The 24,449-nt window shown below is 37.2% G+C and overlaps 1 protein-coding gene across 7 annotated transcripts; it reads left to right on the top strand.

The window, feature by feature from the left end:
- Nucleotides 1-7,762: 7,762 nt before the first annotated feature.
- Nucleotides 7,763-23,679, top strand: LOC105213294 (uncharacterized). Of its 7 annotated transcripts, XM_029041043.2 has the most exons (6): nucleotides 7,765-8,101; nucleotides 8,363-8,577; nucleotides 8,633-8,827; nucleotides 12,244-12,426; nucleotides 13,111-13,208; nucleotides 23,481-23,679. In XM_029041043.2, the coding sequence occupies exons 2-5, from the start codon at nucleotides 8,466-8,468 to the stop codon at nucleotides 13,161-13,163; spliced, it is 543 nt and encodes a 180-aa protein (XP_028896876.1). In that variant the 5' UTR covers nucleotides 7,765-8,101; nucleotides 8,363-8,465; the 3' UTR covers nucleotides 13,164-13,208; nucleotides 23,481-23,679. The 7 variants fall into 7 exon arrangements, 6 of the variants coding, with proteins under 6 accessions (XP_054081445.1, XP_028896876.1, XP_054081446.1 ...); XM_054225470.1 differs by lacking the exons at nucleotides 13,111-13,208; nucleotides 23,481-23,679 and adding an exon at nucleotides 12,526-12,948 and having other exon boundaries at nucleotides 7,763-8,101; nucleotides 8,379-8,577; XM_054225471.1 differs by lacking the exons at nucleotides 13,111-13,208; nucleotides 23,481-23,679 and adding an exon at nucleotides 12,526-12,948 and having other exon boundaries at nucleotides 7,765-7,917; nucleotides 8,379-8,577.
- The last annotated feature ends 770 nt before the right edge of the window (nucleotides 23,680-24,449 follow it).

The following is a 24,449-nucleotide window of genomic DNA, read 5'->3' on the forward strand; positions in this document are numbered from 1 at the left end:
GTGACACCTATGCCATCAGCAATGTTTATATGGCACTGTGCATGTGTTTCTCGTACCCTGTAGGGTAAAAATGGCATTAAAAAATGAAAAAAAAAAAAAATAAATAAAATAAAATAAATAAGTCAATGCTAAATTTAAGTGACGAAACTGAGTTTGGAAACTTTATGGAACTACGTAACATTTTGTTTTTTTACAAAAAATTATTATATAAAAATTTTGAGGTCTTCGAAGACTTATCAGATTTTCATAAATAGTTCCTATAAACTATAAAAGAAATCTGCTAGCTAAAGCACTCAATGCACCGTAAACCAATGTATTTGATATGCAAGAAAATACACGAAAATATTTTTCTCTGGAGGCCAAGAGTTTTGTAGAGCTTTCGGCTAGGCAGCTTTCCAGCAGGGCTGTATGTCTGTGTGTGTGAGTGCAGCAATCACAGTTGGCTCATTGAATTTTTAATTAATTCTAGTCGCCCGCTTGCTTACTTACTATCCTCTGGAGCCTCTGCGCTTTTTACCTCAACACCAAAGTCCTCCAGCATTTCATTTCCATGACACACATACACTTAAGTTAACTCGAACTTCCAATAAGAAAAATAATCTCATTCTTTTGCTTTTTCGTAATTTTTATTGCTATGTATGTTTGGCAATAAATTGAGTCTGGCTGCCGCTTAAGCTCATCAATAGCGTCTTCATATGCCTGTGAGTGGACGAAGGAAGACAGCAGCAAGCTGTACAGCATCTACAGTGGTGTGCGAGTGCATAGCAGCGTATAAGTTGACCGAAAATCCGTTTGCTGCAAGCTCGGCGAGCGAGTTGCTGTTGTCAGGTATTTGTGCCAAATTACATGAAGTTTGTGTAAAGTTTTTATTGTTCGGCACTACTCACCTTCGCACTCGCACTCACTCGCTCTCTCAGCTATGGTAAATTGCCAGCTCTTTTATCAAAGCAGTTTACGGATATTGTTGCTGCCTCGCCGTTGGTGTCTTTCCAGTCAGCTATGCTTCAGCGCCAACTATCATGCCTGGTTAGTGTGGTGTTTTGTTATTGTTATTGTTGTTGTTGCTGCTGTTTGTTGGCATCGGAAAATATTCAGCAAATGTCCCAAACAAATGCCACTGATTGAGTCACATCGCTTGGGATCTGTGTAGCGTTATATTGACTTTTTCTTTACTTTACTTCATCCACTTGGTGTTGTTGTTGTTAACATTTGCTAGTTTGTTGTTGATGATTTTGCTATTTGTCTCTCTGACTTCCTTGTGCGCTTGTAGTGTCGCACTTTTATTTATAGTATTTGTTTGTATTGTTGTTGTTGTTGTGCAACAGTTTCTTCTGCTCAATGATTTCGTTCGATTGTTTGATTTTCAATAAGAAATCAAGTTGTGCCCAACTATCGCTACCTGACCGACGACCGTATATAAAGCAGGTGGTGGGTTAAAGTCATTGTTGTTGTTTTTGTTATTGTTGTGCGAAATGAATTCGACGAACTTCGGATCCAATAAAGCAAAGCAAAAAAACGGAATCAACGTTTTTCTTATTTGTCTGTGTAGTTCATGATTCATTTTGTGCAACTTTGCATTTTCTTCATTGTTGGCGTTGTTGTTGTTGTATGTAGAGTGTTGCTGGCTGTCATCAACTACATGAATAACTAGCATTTTTGCAATGAGGTGTCAAGTATCATTTGCTACCAACGAATGACTTGGATTCTGAGCAGTATCTGCTTTGTTTTTGCAAGTACTGTGGCACTCTGTGGGGCTTTTGTGATGTGCTTGTTGTGGATTTTAATAAGATTTGTTGATGAATTTTCGTATTTGTGTAGGAAGTTTTGCTGTTTTCTGAATATCATATTCATTAATTGCTTCTTCAAAATTGCAAACACGTTGTACCAAATTATAATTTTAACTATCAAACTTTTATAACTGTAAAATATTTATATAATTATGTTGAGAAGTATTATTAATGATTTAAATTTTATTTCTCAACAAGCTTTGTGGTTAGTTTTGAACGTTTTTGTATACATAGCTCTCATTAGAACATGATTGGCTAGAATTGCAGCATTCCCGAAAGTTCGTGTTCCGGAACCCGAGCAAATGTTATTGTTAACTCAGGAAGAAAGCTTTCTCAATAAATTATTTTTCTAATAAAGAATTACGATGTCAAAATCTCGAAATTGGGGGATCCCAAAACTATAAACTGAAATTTCCTTAAATTAATTCAAGGCTCATAATGTAATCTATTAGACGTTTGGACGTTTGATTTTGTTGTTTCCAATATTTGTCGAGCAAAGTTTTAAGGGTACCGATATAATACTCGAGGATCGACACATACCATCTCTTCGTCGATTTTAAAGCAGCTTACGACAGCACGAAAAGGAGTTGCCTCTATGCCGCTATGTCTGAATTTGGTATCCCTGAAAAACTAATACGGTTGTGTAAGCTGACGTTGAGTAACACCAAAAGCTCCGACAAGATCGAGAAGGACCTCTCCAAGCCGTTCGATACCAAACGACGCTTCAGACAAGGTGACTCATTATCGTGTGTCTTCTTTAACCAGATACTGGAGAAAATAAGAAATAATAAGCTGCAGAGCTAAATAGAGAAGGTACAATCTTCCATAAGAGTGTACAGCTGCTGCCGTATGCCGATATTATTGATATCATCGGAAGCAACAACCGCGCCGTTAGTTCTCCTTTTTCCAGATTGGATAAGGAAGCGAAGCGTATGGGTCTGGTGGTAAACGAGGACAAGACGAGATATCTCCTGTCATCAAACAAACAGTCAGTGAATTCGTGTCTTGGCTCTCATATACTGTTGACAGTTATAACTTTGAAGTTGTAGATAATTTCGTTTACCTAGGAACCAGCATTAACACCGATAATAATGTCAGCCTTGAAATCCAACGCAGAATCAACAGGGGCTACTATGGACTGAGTAGGCAATTGAAAAGTAAAGTCCTCTCTCGACGAACAAAAACCAAACTCTACAAGTCCCTTATCATTCCCGTCCCTCTTTATGGTGCAGAAGCGTGGACGATGTCAACAACAGTTTCGAGAGAAAAGAAACGGCGAATACCGCACACGATGGAAAGATGAGCTGTGTGTGTTATTCGACGACATAGACAAAGTTCAGCGAATAAAAGACAGCGGCTACGCTGGCTAGGTCATGTTGTTCGAATGGAAGAAAATGCTCCAGCCCTGAAAGTGGAAGACCTCCACTCCAATGGAAGGACCAGGTGGAGAAGAACCTGGCTTCATTTGGTGTCACCAATTGTCCAAAAGGAGAGATGCGTGACGCGCTGTTGCGCCCTCGGCTATAACCGCATAAGCGGTGTCTACGCCAGTCAACAAGAAGAAGATATAATACTCGTGCTACAATCCAGAATCGTTGAATTCAATATATCTAATACTTACATACAAGACTTAAGAACTTTCTTCAAACCAAAAACCAAATTAGGTTTTTTTACAGTAATTACGGGGGGCAACGGGAAGTCGATCTTCCATGCATATATATTTACTTAGGGATAACAATAAGACTTCTTAAATATCTTGCGGAGTGAGATAAAAACAATAAGATCGACGAACAATTTCGTGAAATTACGAGGTGGTTCTAGACTTTTCTTTCCTGAAAGAGGAAAAATCGTTACTCCTTGCCTTCCGCGTGTATTTTTCACAATTTCAAACGTTTACTCTCGTAATTTCTCATGCAAGCAAAATTATCGCATCATTTATGGACGCCATCACACCTTCGAGTCAAACACAACGGCCTACACAGGCAAGAGAAAGTTAACAAAATTACATATGCCCAACTCTGAATATAATTAGATTACCATGTCAGCATAAGGAGCCGCAACAACTCCATCTTCGTCATCATAAACTTCAACATCAAAACACACACATATCACATACCTACCTTCATGTGAAGACTGTGCACAGTGTGAGGTGTTTTGCTTTGTGGCCTGTGAATGAGTTCAGTATAAATAAAAGCATAAATATGTGTGGCATGATTGTGCCAAGATGGGCGTGGTGTCATAACCGTTGTTGTTGTCGGCAACATGAATAATACGTCATAAAGTCAAGATCATCACTCAGTGCACATTTGACTGCTATTTCCGCAAACATTTAAGACTAACATCAAATGTGAACATTTATGGGCATAAAAGTGTACAAGGGCTCCTGCTGTTTTATGGAAACGTGTGTGCGACGGCATAAGCGCGGGTGTGGATGGGATGTGTTTGATTGCTGTTGAATTTTTGCACGTGTTGTGAGCAGTTTGCGCTGATTTGCGTGGGGAGGAAATAACAATAGGCTTAAATGGGGGCTGCTCTTCTGGCCCTCAATTTATTCGAGGCAACCTTTTAGGAGTTAATGACGTAGCGGGTAATTATTTTGATTTAGTACTATATATTTGGGGACTATTTTATCAACTTTTCGGGATTCAAGAAAATAGTTTCGTTAGAAAGAAAGTAACATTTTCTATTGGTTAACATAACATAAAATATTAGATACCGATATACTGCTTGTATGAAAGCTTTTTAGCTTTTTAATGAAAGTTTCCCAGCTTTTTTTATGAAAACTCCTTCATAAGGATAGCTTCTTAAAATTTTTTTATGAAAGCTTCTTAGTTGTTTTATGAAAGCGCGAGTGATGAAAGCTTTTAATGGAAAGTTGTTTCAACTTTTCAGAGAGGATATTTATAAAGTGAAGTGAACAAAAAGTTATAAGTTATTGGCTCACCTTTAAAGCTCTTTCTTTTCTCTCTACTGGTTGCATACAAAAAAACTTGATTCTTAAGATTTGAAGATCACACTCAGTTGAAAGAATGTTGGTGGAAATGAAGAGAATTATGTTTCTTATTGTCCGATTTTCTTGCTGGGTAAGGAGCTCGTATACAAATAACCGTAGTGTAATTTAAAAATAAACATTACATATTGTGCAGAAAATATTTCAAGATGTTAAATTGATATAAATACTCTACTTTACATATATACAAACATATTTTAAGACATCTAATAAGTACATATGCAAATATTTGTTGATAAAATATTGCGGTTAATTTTTTTCCTTCATTTTGTGGTCGCCTTCAAGCAGCTGTTTTGAATACATCCGGAATAACAGCGGTGAAATACCCTCCCTCACACGCTTACAGGCATAATTTCACCCAAGTGAGCCTGCATATTTTAAACATTTTCAGCATAACGGTGAACATTTGTATGTGGCGCCGCTGTTGCAGGTGTGTCTGCTGATTTTTTTGTGGTGAAATTAAATAAATTGTACTGAAATTAGATGTGTTTTTTATTGAAATAATTCACGGCATATTAGGCATGCCAACTTAATGTGAGTATTTACATACTGAAACAGGTGGCAACAAATGATTTCCGGAATTTTTTAGGAGGTTTTGTGAGGTGAGAAGACATATTAAAAATTATTGAGGTGTTAAGGCAGGACAACAAAGGAACATATGTTTGTGTAATAACTACACTCAATATGAGAAAGCAAAATATTAGTTTTTATCGATAAAAATTTATACTAGCGCCATCTATCGGTTATTTAAAAGTGGATATTTGAAGTGTAGCTCAGCAACTCTGATATCAAGATCCCGCCATTATTGCAATCGAAAACCCGATGTATTTTTTGTAGCAGTCGCTAAGTGCCGTTAAAGCCTAAGATATATTTATTACAGATTTCTGTAATTTAAGAACCATAATTTTAAGTGTATTTATATTCCACACTTTTCACGTATAACACATAATTTCTGCTTGCATTGCGAAAATCATAATTTCCAGTGTTACAACTTGTGAAAACCTTCCGAAAATGCCAACGCATTTCAGCAATAAATCTGCATATTCGAAAGCTGACGGATGTCATTGTCGTCAAAACTTTTAAATTTACGCTTTCAAATTGTGTGAAGTGTGTGTGGAAATAAGAGCGAATTGTGAGGCATGAAAATTCGCAATAAATTAACGCTCAATCACACACGTGCCCCGCCACGTAACCGTTAGTATTTAATTAATTGTTTTGTAGGTTTCTCCACGCAGCTTCCATATACTTGGGTATATAAGAGTACAAATGTAAATGAATAAATACATAAACATATTCGTTTGCTATATTTAAGCCGAATTTATGGCGCGCTGCTACTGTAGAGTGACGCCACTGAAACGTGCAACATGCGTTGGCATTTATGACGTACGCACAATCATAAATGTGCCACATGCCGACTGATTGTCGTGCGATGTAATGTGAGAGCGCTAGCAATTGTTGTTGTTGCTTGTTTGAACTTTCGTTGAAAGCAATTGTTGCTGTTGTTATTGTTTGTTGTAATTTGTTGTAAAAGAACATTTGTTGTTGCTGCTCTTTTATAAATCATTATATGCAATTTGTTGTTGTTGTTGCTTTATTTTTATTTTGGTTGTAAACAAATTTTGTTGTTGCTGTTTTTGTTGTAAGAAATTTCGCTGTTGTTGTTGTTTTTTTACTTTTGTTGTGAACAATTTCGCTATGTTTTTTGTTTTTGTTGTAAAATTTCTTTGTTGTTTTTTTTTATTGAAAACACTTTTGTTGTAAGAAATTTTGGTGTTGTTGTTGTTTTTTACTCTTGCTATGAACAATTTCGCTTTTGTTGTTTTTGTTGTAAGCAGTTTTACTATTGTTGTTCTTGTAGTAAACACTTTTATTGTTGTTGTTTTTGTTGCAAAATTTCCTTGCTGTTGTTGTTTTTGTTATAAACAATTGTTGTTGTTGTTGTTGCATGCGGCCGCGCTGTCATTACAGCTTATTGGTACTACTGCTGTCGCAGGCAATTGTAGCTACATGCAAGTTTGCTTGTATATTTTCACACGAGTGTATGTATGTATGTTTGTGTGTATGCACATATTTCACGCACGCACATTTGCGCCAATAAACGTAGCATAATCGCAGGCGTATAATCATTCATCCAAAGTGAGCGCTCAATTTTATGTTGGCTCGTTTTCGGGGCGCAAAACTTTGGCACTTCGCACTGAATGCGCCAACGCACACGCACACCCACTTGATGTCGCTGAAATTGCTGGCGTGCATAAATCACAAGAGGCATACAAGACGATGCGAAAAAATATGGCGCTTCGTGTGGCGCTCTTTTTTGTTAATTTTTATTTGTGTGTCTTGTTTGCTTGCGTCGGTTCCCCTTATTTTTGCCACGTGCTAACAATTGTTGCTGTTTACTATTGTTGTTGTTGTTACTGTAGTATTTATTACAGTTTTTTGTTGTTGCTGTTAAAAGCGCATAAAAGTGAAATTGCTTTTGTTACACTTTCGATTGTTGTTGTTGTTTGTTGTTAACGGTACATGCATACATACATACATACCCAGTAGTGTTATGCACATGCCAGCAAATGTTATATGTCTGCGGCATTAAATTAAATGTAACCCACGGTAACTCCCACTCGCATATTTTTTCTTTCACTTAAACAACAGCAACAACAACGGCTAACACTTTTATTTATTAAATAAAATAAAAGTGAAAATATAAATATAAAAATGCACTAAATAAGTAAAAAATACAAAAAAATCGCGATCAATGTAAGCGCCTATTTAAAAATTTATGCGAAGTTGATGAAGTGGAAGGAAATGTGCGCAAATAAAAAATTCACGAGAAATGGATTTGCGAATGCGTTTAGCGAACGGTGAGGGTGGAGCGGCTGCCTGAGCGTTGTGTGGAAAATTGTTGCTTGCATATGTATGGGCTTAGTAAAACACTTTGCGCCACATACCCATACACTACCGCTGCATAAACTGTTAAAAAATCAAAATAATTAGAAAAAACTTTCAAAAAATCGACATTTAGCCTGTAGTTGATTGGCGTTTAATGAGCAACAGTTACAATTTAAGTGTGCAAAATACCTAAAGCGCGCATATTAAAGTGCGTGCGATTTAAAAATTTAGCGCGTAAGTGTGTGTGCGCTTGCGGAAATGGAATTTATATGGTTGTGCAACAATTAAAAAATGTTGTTGTTGAATGTTGAAAATAAAAATTTGCGGAAAAATTCGAGTACACAAAGCAATTAACTGTTCAATCATTTTTAAATACTTCCGGGAGTAAGCAGTGCGTCATGTTGCCAGTTAATTAACGGTACGAGTATAAGTGTTGTCAATGTTATGGTGATATTTTTCATAAATTAACTGTTTTCATTTTACGTTTTGAGATGACGTAAATGAAGTTAATTTTGTAAGCGTATAAGTGGCAAGATTATGAAACCGAATATTGGCTATACCTTTAGTTGTGACAGACAAATATTTATATAAATACATAATATAATTCTTTTTTAATATTTCTCTTAAAAACCATTTACAAAAGTTTTAAAAAAATTTTGATTGATTTGATTTTATTCAGCAACCCAAAATTCTAGCTTGTTGCCGGGAATAACCGAATCACCATCTATAGAGGCATCAGCAATTTCACAAGCGTCAACAATAGTAGTTGTACTGCAAAGCATATGGAATCCAGCAATTATGGATACACCTCTATATACACCTATGCATTCACCTACACATTCATAAACAAGAATAGAAGCACCGTCAAGACTACCGATTATGGAGACACCATCGGTATACCCTACAAAAATTTTAATATTTTTAAAATTTTTTATTGCATTTAAATTAGCCTTCTTAAGAATATACATATATCCCGTAACATCAAAATTCCAATACAAAAGAACTACGTCAATAATCCCACATTTTCAAACAACCGTCTTTATACTTGGCGATTTCAATGCCTGGAGTCCTCTTTGGGGTTCCACATATACAAACCAAGCAGGCAAAATCCCAGAAGATCTTATATTAGTGGAACGGAGAGAAGGTAGTGTACAAAAGAATCCGCTCTATCCACAATCCAATATCATTTAATGAATGTTTTATTGTGGAGGAAAGACAAAGAAGCTAACAGACCTTGTCTAAAAAAACTTACCCTTTAACAAACCCTAAGAAACTAAGGGCCGACATAAAAATGCTTTCTGGCGCTTAAGCGCCCAATACACTGCACCAACATGCTGGCGCAATCAACTGATGGTGCCAACAAGCTTGAGGCATACACTATACCAACATGTTGAGACAATATTAATTTTTTTTACACATTGTACACGGAAAAGGTCGTTATGGATAGAGACAAAAAAATAGTGCGGATGCGTTTATTTCTTCATAACTATTTCCCTGTTGGTCTAAGGATCTATTTCTTTTAATTTTTCAATCATTATCTTGTGGCACTTGTATTTTATTTTGCTTGTGCAATCAGAAAAATATCAAAATCGTGTTGGTTTTGCTCCAGCATGCTTTATTCTCCAGACAATCTTAAATATATAAATGGCCCGAATGGCCCAATTTTCAACTCAAAATTCGTTGCTAAACATTTTGTCTTTTTTGGTCTGATTACTCCAGGGACTCAGATTTTCACGTCTCATTTATAGCAAATAAGAACAAATTTCTCAGTCGAATATAAAAAAATAATCATCCGTAGATATTACCGAATCTGAGATAACCATCGCTGAATTCCATCTAACGATTGCATCAATGTCAGGCCACACCCCCCGTACCGAAAGAATTTCATATCCCATGCTAAAAAATGTCCCTCCAAGCCTTAAAAACATAATCATTTAATTGTACACGAATATTTTACGTCAAGGTATCTATCCCCAAAGCTGGAAAAAATGAAATGGTATTAGCTTTTCCTAAATCAAATAGACCCTCTACTGAGGTGAAATGTATTTCGCATATAGTACATATACACTTTAATTTTAAGGTTTATTGTTTGATAAAATACTTACTTTCAAATAACCATGTATACATTTCCAAAAAAAAAGACTAGAAACTATTTAGCTTAATATAATTAACAATTTATCATCCAAACACTGTTAAATATATATCTCATCTCTTATTAACATCACAAGAGCTTTAATTTATATCTAGAAAAAAATTATATACTTCGTTTAAGGGTTTAGGTGGGTTTCAAAATTTCAAATTTTTATGTCAGTATGAATGCAAAACTTTCAACACGTTTATCTCAAAACTCATTTTTTCAAGTCGGTGAACACGATTTTTCGAAAAGTTATGAAGCGATTTTGTTCAAATTTTGCACATTATCTTTTTAACCAACGACAACACTAAACACTTTTTCTAGCCAATATATGGCGAAAATTTTAACAAAAAATTAATTTTTTGGTTAAAACTCTGTCAAAAATTCAAAATTCAAATTTCAATATTTTCTGTTTTTCTTCTTTCCCTAACTAGATTTATCTATTATGACTATGATAAACCAATCATGAGTTATGATGTACACCGCAAGACCTCTTTTAGACACGTCATGGAAGATGAGGTTTTCGGAATTTGTAAATAAAAATTTCACAAAACACTGCTTCAATATGTATTTTTGATTTGCTAAATTACTTAAATGAAATATAATTGTATGTATTAAAAAAATTTAAAATTACCCTTGTTTTTAGACTCTGAAATCCACTTAAGCCCTTAAAGAACTATTACCAAGTATCATATCATTGCAAGAGACACACCTTTAGTATGGCAGCTGCCGTTCATAAACATTACAATACGTTGCATATTTTTCGAAGCTATTTATCCAACCTCCGGACGCCTTCGCCTAGGCCATACAGAAATATAACACATTCTCATTTATTGCGTGGTCACAGTTTACAGCCTTGTCCATCATGCAACTCATAGACCTTTTCCCAAATTAACTTAATAGAAGGATATTTCACTCAACTAAAACCATTATTTTTTATTAGAAAAAAAAATAATAAATATTTTGTTAATCGACGGCAAAATATATGTTATGGGGCGCAGGACTGTGCCTCAACGGTTTTCATTAATTTTTAGCAGCAAATCAATATTAAGTAGAACAATATCATTAAAGCCATTTGACTCTCATTTTAAACGATATTTTCGACCATAAAATAGAAAACTGAACTCTTTTATTCGGTATCTGAGGGACCTTGAACATTTTTTCTGCAATTTCCATAATGATTAAGTTTAAGTGTTTGGTAAGACGGTAACGGCACTTTTAGTAGTTTTGTATTTAAAGGTCAGGTAAATGAGACTATGATTTTAAACTTCAATAGCACACTAATCCCCTTGACAGGCATATAATAGAATTCTCCGAAACAAAGTTGTGAGAACGCGTTTATAGTTCAGGTACCTGCTTAATTGATCATTATATCATTATACCTGTCATTCTTGTGACTCTCAGAGAGCCTCACCTAAACTCTTGCAACAGACTCTACTACCTGACTGTTAGGTGAATTCAACCAAATTTTTTTGCATATAAGCGCGGCTCCGCAGAATTTCAACATCATTCACTACTGTCATCTTGAACTTGTAGAAACGAACTTGTAAACTTCAGCGACAAACCAAAATGTCATCTGATAACAATGATGTTGCCTTACTCGAAAGTCAACTGAGAGAACATTTAAGGGAGCAACAAATAGAACGAACCGATTTAGAATGCGTGGCCATAACCTCTTTGCTTTTAATGAAGAGCGGAACACATATTACGCCATCAACATCAGTTGTTTCAACTGCTCCAGAAACAGCAGTTGTTTCAACTGCTCCAGAAACACAGCCAATTAATATGGTACAACAAATAGAAGAAACTATACAAACACCATCACCAAGATTAGAAACACCACCTCCCGAAGACGCAGATGAGGCTGTAGAAAAGTTAGTTGAAATATATCAACTTTCCGAGGATTATTTGAAATCGTGCTGTCTAATAAACAGATTTATGTTTGCATATCTGCAGGAATGATTCAACTATATTTTATTTTTTTTTAATTTATTTTATTTTTTTTTTATTTATTTTATTTTTTTTAATTTACTTTATTTTTTTTTAATTTACTTTATTTTATTTTTTTTTTAATTTTCTTTATTAATTTTCTTTATTATATTTTTTTTTACATTATTATTTTTTCCTTTGTTTGCTTTAATAAAAAAATTATAAAGCTTAAATTTGTATATATTTCATTTGCTCTCGTAAAAAGTATTGGATAATAGGAATAAAGTATTGATCATAAATATATAAAGTCATTTCAGAAAAAAATCTGAAATAATCAAGCTCAAGCGATAAGAGATATGTGCTATATTGAATGTCATATTTTATTCCAAAAACTTAATTATTATCAACTTTAGCTTTCTCCTTTTGGTATACATATATTACATATTTCATAAATTTTCTAAGGAGACAGATTATTTATATTCTTCTGTCGTTTTCAGTGCCAAAACCTACAAATTATGAGTCAATTATGAATATGAAACAAATGGCTGAGAGAGAGAGGGAGAGAGGAGAAGAGCTGTTAATGGTCACGATCGCTTCATATATCTATTACATCTCACATAATATAATATACGTTATAAAGTCCGCTGAGAGTTCAAGTATATCCAAGAGGGCCAGTGGAGGTAATAACCCAATTTTGCTCATTTTTGGAAGACGCACGCATAAGAAAAAATCCTTGTAAATTATATTTCGAACACATATTAAACTGTTTTTCATAACAGGTTGCACAGTTCTCGATAGCTGTATGTGCAACTTCTTCATACTTCATCTTATAAACTATTACTGGGATCCAGATTTTATGACAATAATTTAGTGAGTATTCTAAAAGACAATACAAATATTTTTTAGGGGAATTCATGTAACACTTAACTTTTATATTTTGGCAAAAATAAACCTAAACCTCTCTCTCGAAACCTAAAAGTCTTAAGAATTTTATTTTTTGTTAAAGACTTGAAAATGATTATACTTAGATAGATCGTTAAGATGCTAAAGTGAAAAACTACAAATGAATATATTTTATACTTAAATAAATTATATCTCCTTATGGGTCTTTATCTATTGCAGTTAGTATAATCTCAAAGAAGAATTTCGTAATTTCGCAGTCCCAGTACTTAATAGTACTACAACTCAGTTCAGCATTCTATTTGACTTTTATATCAACCTTGACAGACTTGCTCGAAATGCACTTGAATGACGAAAGTGCAGACTTTTTAAACAAAACATTAAGTTCTATCACCGGATTTAGGATAAGCTGTCTATAGAAACTTGGAATACACTCTCTAGTTAAAAGTATTTTTCTTTTACAGAAATGGACAGAATCGGACCAGTAACCGGGTTGAAATATTTAGAAAAGTCATAATAATACCACTCGTGAAGCTTGAAAGCTCCTAAGGGTCACACAGAAGTAAGTACATTAGTGATTTTGGTCATCTGAGCCCAGTATAAATGGCTCAATCGCTCACTTTAAATTTATTCCGGTCATATTGATCACTCTTCAGATACTTGGTGGAGCTTTAAGCTGACTCCGATCGTGATAGAAATACTTTATTTAATTCGCAAAAGCTACTCGAACGTAGACCTCACTCTTAAAAAGTTATCCAGTTTTCAGTCTCCCAACTACCAAAAAAGAAATTATCCATCAAAGCAGACACCTTGAACTTAGCAACATTTGGTAGGAACTTATTATTAATATACAGTTTGAACTAGTTATCGTTGCTATACAATTATCTAAACATATATTTATTTCTCACTACAATCATTTACCAGACTTTAGTATATGTACTCTTGCCACTTTATAAAAAATTGCGCAGCAACTAAAACAACAACACATACAAAAGCAATGCGACAGAAATCAGTACACAGATTGCCAAATAGACGTTGCACTAAACATACAACAACAAAAAACCAAGAACATATAACAACAACAACAAGTCGCGCCGACCGAGTGCAAATTTGTTTAAGCGGCAAAAAGTGCTTACTTGCCACATGAGAGACCCATACAAGCGTGGCCGCTGAGGACAGACGTCGCCACTTTTGCGCAAACACACAAAACATAGCGCGGCACAAGGGCAGCAACAGCAACAGCAACACAAACATATGATTGTTAAAAAAAACAGCTACGACTTACAACATGCTTAAGTAGTGTTGTTGCATGCCCCAATGACCAGCACGGCAAGCTGACGGTCTGACTGGTTGGCTGGCGGTTAATGCAGCACGTTGCATGTAAGCGCCACTAAATTACAAGTAACTGTAATTTTTTTAAATTAATACCCACACAAAAAGCTTAGCGTGGCGGCGGCGGTGGCAGTGGCGGCTTATTTTATCTCAATTAAAAGTTGTCCTTCGTCGAATGCGGCAGCCTTGCCACCGCCACGCCTGCTCATTGTGGCAATGAGCATTGCGCTAAACATTCTATGCCACCAAAGTGGCAGTGAGTGTATGCAGAGGCGATGTGAAAAACTGGTAGCAAAAGTTCAACATTCACAAGCCACAAAACCTAGCTGGCGCCGACTCCACCGCCGCCGGTGCCACAGCCACCACCACCATGACCGCCACTAAAGCCGCAGGCAGCGCAAACAAACTGTTGTGCTTTATATGTTCGCTGCCACACGCGCTCTTGTCGATATTGTTGCCAGACAGGTGAGTGCTGTTGTTGCACAACAGTTGGTGCAAGGCAACAGGGCAGGCAACTTGCCACATTAGACTTGAAGCGAAAATGTTCAAGTGCTTTAACGATACGCAACGAGGCGTGCATATTGAAGTGAGTGCAAAAGCGAGTTGCAGCACGAGTGTGTTGCACGTGTGATCGTGTGTGTGGCAAGTATGAGTGTAAGAGTTAAAAATTGTAAAGTTGTATGTGTGTGTTTAAGTGTGCAACTGAGCATCATTAGCATATGAACTAACGTAGCCGCTGCAAGGAATGTACACTCTGTTGCATGCAACACCTGTCGTTGCGTAAAAAAGTCAAAAGAAAAAAGTAAAAGTCGGCTAAAATGACTGACCAAAACACAAGCGCATACACCCCTCCATAATCGCCGGCAACACTAATGAAGGCAAAATGTTGAAAAAAGTCGGAAAAACGAAAATTTTCCGAAAAAATGCGACTCAAGTTTTTGTACAAGCTGCAGCTCACATTTACAACCTTCGGGGTTATACAGCAACAATGCGTTGCATTTAACTTCGCATTATAAAACGCACACACACACACACTAACGCACTTAGTTGAGCTGCTGGCCACTGTGAAATTGCGCTGTGACACGAACAATGTCAACACCATTTCACCGCTCACCCGCCTCACACTCGCCTCCGCTGCGTTTTAATAGACTTTTAATGCGCTCACCACTGCGGACTGTAACTTGTGGCGCATGGCTGGTAATCTGTACTTAAATTAAGGTAAATTGCTGCCACACCCACTCATATCCGCATATGCCGCAAGCCGGTTGATTGCATTTTTATTATGGCAAAACGTATTTTCAAGTGCCTTACACTTTGACGAAACAATTAAAATGTTACTCATACGCCATGACCGCAACTTGCAACTGATTGCTGTTGAGTTGTGGGTAATATTTTATATTTTTGTTGTTGTGTTATTGCATTAATTGCAGGTTTATGTTTTTATTATTGTAGGTTGCTTGCAGTATAAAAACTTCTGAGCCTTTTGATTGACGCTCCTTATAAAAGGTTTGATATGTCTTCTGGTCGCTGTGAACCTTGAGTGTAAATTCGAATATGCTAGAGGTGGCATACAAATATAACGAGATTAATTGATAATTTAGTGAGATTTTTGCAGATTATACATTATATAATAATTCCTATGCATTATTAATGCCACGTTAACTGACGTTTTTAGAAAAGAATGTTGAAGTATTAATAGTCTGACTAGAAAATGAGTGCAGTTAGAAAAGATAAGCTTACCAAAGAATCGACTGATGTTCGATTTCTATAAAACTTCAAGCGATCCCGTACCAAATCCAAGTAGAACAGTAATTAAAAATCGATAACAAACTCATTGAATCTTCTCGAATTCTGAATTTGTTTTCAATTAACTTTTTCTAGGCAGGTTACTTCAAAAATGTATCCAATATCTCTTGAGTAAATGAAGCAACTTATCTACCAGAAAATCGACAGTATTTAAAAAAAAGATCTCTTAAAATCGATATCTCTCTAGAAATTAGCACTTTGTAGTCTTTTTATATAATAACACGCTCCCATACATATAAAAGTAAAATGAAGAAAATTCGAGCATTAAATTATATTTTATTTGTAATGAGCTAAATCTTCATTACGACCTCTAGTCTTTGGTGTTCAATGTCTTTCTTTCGGATTATGAAGCGAGCTTGTATATTTCTAATATTTTGACGATTTCCAGTTTCAGATTAAGATTCTCCATCACGGAGTCTTTTTGATACCCTCACCTGGGAACTATTTCCAAAATGTTTAGATTCTAGCAATGAATATAGCCTATGCCCGAGGTGAATGTATATTTCGAATTTTTGAAATCGACGTAGTAGTTTTTGAGGTTATTCATTACAAACAAACATACAAATCTTTCCTCTTTATAATAGTAGTATAGCTTTGTACATACCGGTGAAGATAGCGGAATAAAACTTAACACCATAACATGATATCCGGTTACCTCATGAGATCAATGATCCCACCCTGATCACGTGATGACATTTCAAGATCACGTGATACTTTTGTTTGTTTGAGTGAGGTCAATGACCCCACCCTGATCACGTGATGACATTTCAAGATCACGTGATACTTTTGTTTACAGGTCAATGACCCCACCAGAACACGTGATGTCACATCAAGGTCACGTGATATATGTACAAAAAAATTAGTAGGGGACGAGGTCAGGCTGGTCTCGCCGACTATTAAGACGTTTGTCTTCTGTGATGCCAAAAATTTTACACCTTTACTTATATTTACTAATTTGCGAAGATGTCTAAAAAAGTAAGATCGAGGAAATGTTTGCCTAGATTTCACAAAGGCGGAGCATTCCAAAAGGAAATTTTGGAAAGATTCGATCTCATCCTGCTCGAAGCAGCTTTTGATTGCTGATAGCGTCTAGTAATTCTTTTTAGACAATGTCCAGTTAGTACCTAAATTGTTCTGGATATTATCGTCGTTAAAAGAAGGAGATACGTCTTATAATATCAAAAGTCGTCAGACTTGACGCTTGTTAAGGAAAATCTACGAACGTATGTAGGAATTGATAAATTACGATCTGATAGTTGAGGTTAACTGTTGATGAGTTGTTAAGTTAAAAGCTTCCTAGTTGTTTGACTGAGTTGAGAGCCATGTTTCAGTCTATAATCGTGATTTCAGATGATTTATTTTCTTTCAGAAGCATTTCTTATTCTATTTGTTAAGACTTGGCAAAATACTAACAATGGACTCCGTAAAGAATGAATATTTTCGAAAAGCTCGATCGTGAAGCTAGCAGATTATCGCTGCTATACTAAAATCAAATTCCTTTGCCAATAATGAAGGATATAATTTTTAAAAGCGATACTTCATTCCTTGAAACTGTGATTTTAATTTTCCCACTACTTTAAGCCTATCGCATTGCTTACATTACAACATCTCGATGCGATCTAAGCAACTTAAACCGTTAAGGCTTAACGACTTTATTTTTGGCTTCATAATTGATTAACAAATTAAATCGCAGCGAATTTACTTTCCGTAACTGCGAGTGAAGAGGCCGGCGGCAGGCAGCAGGCAGGTATAGATTGCCATTGAGTACGTCAAGCCAACGGCCAGCCAGCCACCGGCAAAGTTGAAAATAGCACAGAAGCGGAAATAGCAAATTTCTTGCACGGAAATTAAAATACTCGGCGCTGGTTTTATGACCCAACTTTGGCCGTGCTGCCAATGTTGCAACATTGCATGCACGCACACACTGCTGCATTACTGTATAACTGTGCTGTTGCAGTTGCAAATTCATTAAGTTACCCACTGGCATTTCCATAAATTTCGAAGAGAGCTTTCTCGGAGTTTTTGTTTTCTATTTTTCCAAAAATCATATTCGGAAGAAAAATGATGATAATGAGTGTGTTGCATGCGCTGCCGGTCGTTTGTCTACAACTTGCAACGCGCGTATGTAAGTCGGCTATTGGCCATCGACTGCTCGATAGTCGACTGTCGGCGACTGCGGACGGTCGTCGTGTCGTCGTTTGTAGCATGCAACGTGCCAAATTGCCGACTAACTCAAGACGAGATTTGGCACATGGCTGCAGGAGCATTTCGAAGGAACAGGAAAAGTTGCGGCGAAGTCTTTAAGGTCCTCTGCTGCTGGCTGCTGGTAGAAAGTGCAGCGTAAGAAAAGTTAAAGTTAAGTATGAAAATAAATAGAAATTTCAAGCAGATTTTCAAATGTTCTACGCTTATTTGTTTAGCTGTTGCTGGTGTTGTTGTTGTAATTTGCTTTTCTATAAAACTCAAAACTAAAGCGCTCATCCGGTTTGCTGCTTGTTTGCCGCATTGAGTGGTCAGCCGACACACATCCATATTTTTATGTGCCACATGCCAGAAACATATTTGCAACACACACACTTGTAAGTCTCGCATGCCGGCCGCAAACTTTTTGGATTGCTTAAGCAAGTTGCCACAGCAACTAACAACTTGCAACAACAACAACAACCAACAATTTTTTAATTGAAAGCTGCAATGAAACTCAAAAGCCTGTGCGGTGTGTGCCAGGAGGTGTGTGTGGCATGTTCACATGCAACACAAAGCCTCTGCGCTATGCAGGCGAACGACTGTGCACATAAGAAATGAACTTCCTAATTTTCTTTATTAAAATACTTTGAAACACTTGTCGACAAGACAGGCGGAGACCCGTGTCTTCAAGTCTTCGAGCGACACACAAGCGCCGACAGCGACGCCAGCAGAGCGTGTGCAAACGTGCGAATTGCGATGCGAGTGGCATAAGCTTGCAAACCAGTTAAGCAGGTGAGTTGCATATGAGTGCGAGTGTGTGTGGCAAATGAAAGTAAATGGACTTTTTTCACTTTTTTTGCACAACGGTAATTGCAGCAGTGGGCGCTGCAACATGCGGGGGTGTGTTTAGGTGGCATCATCGAGTTGCGGCAATAGTTTTGCGAGTGTTGCAAAGTGTTGTTGCCACATCGTTGTGTTATATTGCAGCATAAATTTCACAAATTGGCGAAAACTTGTTGAAATTTTCTTGCAGTTTTTTTTGTTGTTTTTGTTTTTTAGTATTTTATTAAGTTTGAATGGTGGCTCGTGTGTGTGTGTGTGAGTGTGTTGTCGGTGTTGAAATTGTTGGTCAGCCTGCAGTTTGGCAAAATATGAAAGCGACTGCTTTCTGTGAAAAGTTTCGTAAATTTGGGTGTATAAATCGAGAGAAACGAGGTGAGTTGATTATGTCAAGCTTTTCCAGTGCTTCTTTGGGTAGGAATTGCATAAGATCAATTATTAGGGATGGAGCCGAATTTTTATTTTGTGTCAAGGACTCTCAGATTGGCAGCATTCTACATTCTCTATTTGATTGATGTTTACGGTTGCTACAACAACAACTGTAAGCTTGCTACAAACATCACTCAGGCTCTCTATGACCTTAGCGACCTCTAGCGTGGGAACGATTTCTATACGGACAAAAAAATGCTTCTCTTATCTTCCTTGGCACTTTCTGCGAGTATTTCTACCATAAAAGATAAATTTTGTGGTTCGAAAAACAGTGAATTATCAAGCTGCTCTCGTATTTCTATATAGTGTAAGTATTTCTACACACATTTTTCATGCTGTAGATTAGTTTGTTAAATAGATCAAAACTAACTAATTTTGTTGTTGCTATGTACGAGTATAAGTGTATGAGTGTAACATTCATGAAAAATAAAACTGTATGTCTTAAAACAGAAAACGAAGAAGTCTTGATTGCTTTGTATTTATCTGGAAATATGAAATTCACATACATATGTATGTAGTATTTCACTTCACCGAGTACTTGATTAATAAAGTTTGAAATACTTTTATCTTTTAAATCTTGAAATGTTTGGTTAAAAATGTGTTTGTGGCTTAGTGAGCTTTTTAAAGCTTTCAATCCAACAGTTCCATTGGTATGATCGAAATACCGTTAAATTGGGTACAATATTGTTCAAACGTTCAAAAATACCGGAACAGCACTCCCAAGGAAGGAAGGCATGTTGCTACAACCTGCCGATAACATGAAGTAGCTAAAGCGTAGCCTCGATAGGAAGCTCTCATGGATGTCTAATGCAGAAATGATAACAAAACAGGCAGCGGTTGCTATATATTGCTGCACGGAAACTAGACAAATAGGTTCAGCTTCTAGTAGTTTTTTCTCTACCCTTATATCGAGAGAAAGAGGGAGCAGTAAATGAAATAAAGAAAGATGCGAAATGTTTACTTAAAGCTTGGTAAGACAGTTTACAATATGAATTCTAATCCAGTGCAATACTACTACTACTACTAGGAAGCAGAATACTAGCATTGAAATTGATACCTCTAGGCTAGTTAAGGAGTGTCTAACATCCTTATCAATAGCTTCTAGCTATTTTGCTATCGGGCTCGTGTAGGTCACCTTTGTCACCTTGTCACCGCGAATTCGTTGGTAACTGTAAAGAGGACAATTTGGCAAGAGAGGGTATCATATCAACATTGACAACGGAATGGGAGTGGTTGGCATTTTATGGTCCACTTGCGACAGAGCGCTGGACATGCAAACATTATTTGAGCTCGCCAAGCGCTGGACAACAACCAGCTGTTGCGATATTTTTTTTGGTCCGCAGTGGGGCGTAAAAGGTCCTTCGAACTGCTTTCTCTCAGCAAGGTCCATCTTGGCGCGACCATTGGAGTGCTGGACATTGTCCGATAGGCACGCATGCGTTGAGACTAGGGATCCATGCAAATGCAAGTTGCCAAAGCTATTTGGAGGAAGGCGAGGTAGAATAAACTAAGCATTTCCTTCTCCAATGTCCATCTATTGACATACTGATGTAACAGATTCCAAACGTTTTGTGAATCTTTAGGGTATTTTTAATCCGTTAGGAGTTTATTGGTATCGCAAAGAACAGCGCTCAAAACTGTCTCACCTAACCTAACCTAAGTTGGGTCTCAATCTAACCCATAACTTAAGAACACAGGCGCGACCACACGCAACTCTTGGTTCAGTTTGGATCGTATGGCGAACTTCTAGAGCTCAAGAAATCACTCTATCTAATTCCATGGGTTGTGACTACTCACTCTTCAAATTGCACTCATATTGCATTACATTCCAGGAGAGAGTACAAAAGAGTATTTTTCTAATAAATCACAATACTTTACTACCAACATATTACTACATACCTATTACTAACACTTCAAAAGCTTCCCCAAAGCTAGCTTGGTAACCAAGTTCCCTCGATTAGATATCTCCCAAACTTTGTCACTAATCAAAGATTGGATGTGGTGTGTTCTAATTACTAAAGCAGTGATTAATTTGGGACCAAGAAATTACGCAAATGTTGCAAGTACGAACGAGAGTCAAGTACAATTTGCTGCAGATGAAAAATTTCCTAAGCAGATGAGCCACCTTTGCGTAGCAAGCAACTCTTTGCAAAAAGCACTTTTCCGATTGCTGAAATTCGCTCGAAGCAACAATAAAAGGAACACAACTCGAGACACAGAGACAAAATCGATTGTTGCCACACTACAACAAAGCGTATGCATATGAGTTGCAATAACGATGACAGTGCAACAGACATAAGGAGGAGACACGCACGAGAGAGTGGACGCCGCCTTGGTCACAGGTAGGCAGCTTATATATGCCTGTGTTGCAACATCTTATTGACTTATTGTGTGACATATCTGGCACAATGCGCCTCCGTTGTGGCATTGTGAATGTGTGTGTGTGCGTACAGACGGATTACCATTGCACAGATGGTCACATATCCGCACTGTGAATCCCAACGGCTGGACGCTGACGGCGTCGCGGTGCAACGGGGTGTGTTGCAAGCGGATATGGATGCCACTATTGGCCGGCCAGCCGACAGTGGACACACATGTGTGCCTTGCGGCCGAAAGCCATGCGTTGTGGCTGTGGCAGTAGCTGTGGCAATGCTGTCCGCCGTGTTTTTCCTGTCGACTGCAAAGCGGTGGAAAGAAACAGCGGTTGCTGATGAACTCAAATGCAACGGCAATGTTTACAGGCCTACAACAACTTCCGACAACAGCGACGACAATGTCAGTTGCAAACGAAATAAAAACAACAACAAAAACACACAATAAGGAAGTGCAAAACGCAAAAAGCGGTGTTTGCTGTCACACTGTGGACTTGTGCTTGCTGTAAATGTTGTTTTTGTTTTTGCTTTTGGTGTTGTTTTTATTGTTGTTGTTGTCAATGCGCCTCAGTTATTGCGCGTTTAATTTCAGCTTTTGTTGCATACGACGCGTCGAGCAATGAGAGCTGGCACAAATACGGACAGAAAAAAAACCAACAAAAAATTACAACAACAACAACAACACAGTTACCAATGTGGAATGATATAACGCATTTGATGTTTTTGGCACGCGTGTGGCACTTAAACAATTTCGTCGCGCTCGAAGTTCTTGCCGAAGCGGTGAGTGTGTGTGCGAGAGAGAGAGAGGGAGTGAATGAGATAGTGCTATCCTGAAGCCTATCTCTATGCATATACATATGTATATGTAAGCCAGTTCACTATCGGGTACACACGGCAATAAAAGTCAAAATTGCTTCCTTGGCACGTGATACACTTTACACCTAATGGACAGTTGGCTTTTTTGTTGCATGCCGCGCACTATGAAACAATTACAAAAACAAGAACAACTGCCGAACCGAGTAGCAAAACGTGTGGGTAAATGCTTACCTACGCTGTTTGGCGGTGTAACTGCGATGACGGCGGGGGAAGATAGCTTTTTGGCAAAAACAAAACCCCAACAACAACAGAAAACTACAGTTAACTGAACGCAATTGGACAGTTTGAAACAAAAACCAACGTTAAAGTGGTAACATTCAATCGTTTGCTTGACTGTCACCGACTACGTGACCTTTGACTCGGCCGCTGCGTAAGCTTAGCGCGCGCAAAATGTAGCTTTCATACAAAACTGTATATGTATGTATATATGTGAGCTTGAACTTTCACTAGCATTTCGTGCTCAGCTCATCAAAAACGCGCGACACAAAGAGCTGTTAAGCTGCGAAAATTGCTAACTGTACCGTTAGATGTAATAAAATGGAGGGAGCTTAGTAAAAAGAAACTAGCGTAGAATCTTATGCCTCCGATAATGATAGTCATATTTGTTTGTATGTGTGTATGTATAAAGGAATGTACGGTACATATGTACGCATGACAGGCGACGACACAGATTTGTGTGGAAATTGACTAATGTACCGCGAAACTCTTTAAAGCTATGGAGAGTGGAAAGAGTGTAAGAAAAAATTAGAACAATAAAAGCAGTGAGTACACTGTTCAACTAATTTTTGGTATTCTTGGCAAATTATTGGTATAATAAATATTTGCTTCAAATCTTCAAGAACAAAGCTAAAATAGTTCTATGGAAAATTGTCTTTTAATAAAAGTGTACACACTTTCTTGGGTTAAGAATCAGGAATGTAAATATATAACAGAAAATCAATAAAAATTTTGAATCTGCACTCAGTAATGAGATCTTTATCTCTGTTATATTCTAGCTTTAGGAAGGAAATATAATGTATTCTATTAAGGATTTGGGAAGGTCTACTATTCAAATTGGAAAAAGAAGATGGAATATTGCATATTTATTTGATATTCCATGGATCTATGAATGAACTCAGTTATAACATGAAGCGACATTATGACATGGCACGGTTCCGTCAAATATTTTGAATCCTCCGAGAGCTTAATTTGAAATGTATCTCATATAAGAGGTTTAAGGTAAGAGGCGGGGGTTGAAAGTGGAATCTTGAAGCTTTAATTCCTGTACATACATATATAGTAGAATCTATTGGTCTGTCTTCTAGAACTCAATAAGTTGAAAGAGCCGAAGGTCATAATAAAGGAAATATATATAGTTTAGATAAGTAGGATCTATGCATATGCTGGAAGAACTCACTTGGACAGTTTTGAGCGCCCTCCTTTGTAATACCAAAACTGTTAATGAATCAGAAAGACCCTTATGAAATCTGTTACAAAGTTCTTGAGTCGGCCAATGCCAATTCTAGCCGATTTGCTTCGTTTCTCGAAGGTGAGCCTACCAAGGTATCTCAACCTCAGTCTGGAAAAAGCTGAATATTGGAGGAGAAAATGCTTAGATGATTTCACCTCGCCTTCCTCCAAGCAACAAGTTTGGGCAACTTACATCTGCCAGTCTCACCTCATGTTTACCTATTCGGATAATGTCCAGTAAGCACACCTAAGACCACGTGGAGATAGACCTTGCTGAGAGAAATCAGTTCGAAGAATCTTTTATGCTCAACTGAGGGCCAACTCGCTCTCATTCCGGAGGCAATGTTGCTCCAGCGAAAAGCTTTTTCGATTCGCCAGTCATTTAATGGGAGAATCAAGTGCATAGGAACCTGCTTGAACTAGGGATGTACAACTGGCACGTCTACGCAAAGGATAGTGACAACTGGCGAAGATTTGTGTTTTTGGACCAGCCCGACGCACGGTTGCAGTACAAA

Source organism: Zeugodacus cucurbitae, chromosome 2, assembly GCF_028554725.1.
Source record: "Zeugodacus cucurbitae isolate PBARC_wt_2022May chromosome 2, idZeuCucr1.2, whole genome shotgun sequence".
NCBI lineage: Eukaryota > Metazoa > Arthropoda > Insecta > Diptera > Tephritidae > Zeugodacus > Zeugodacus cucurbitae.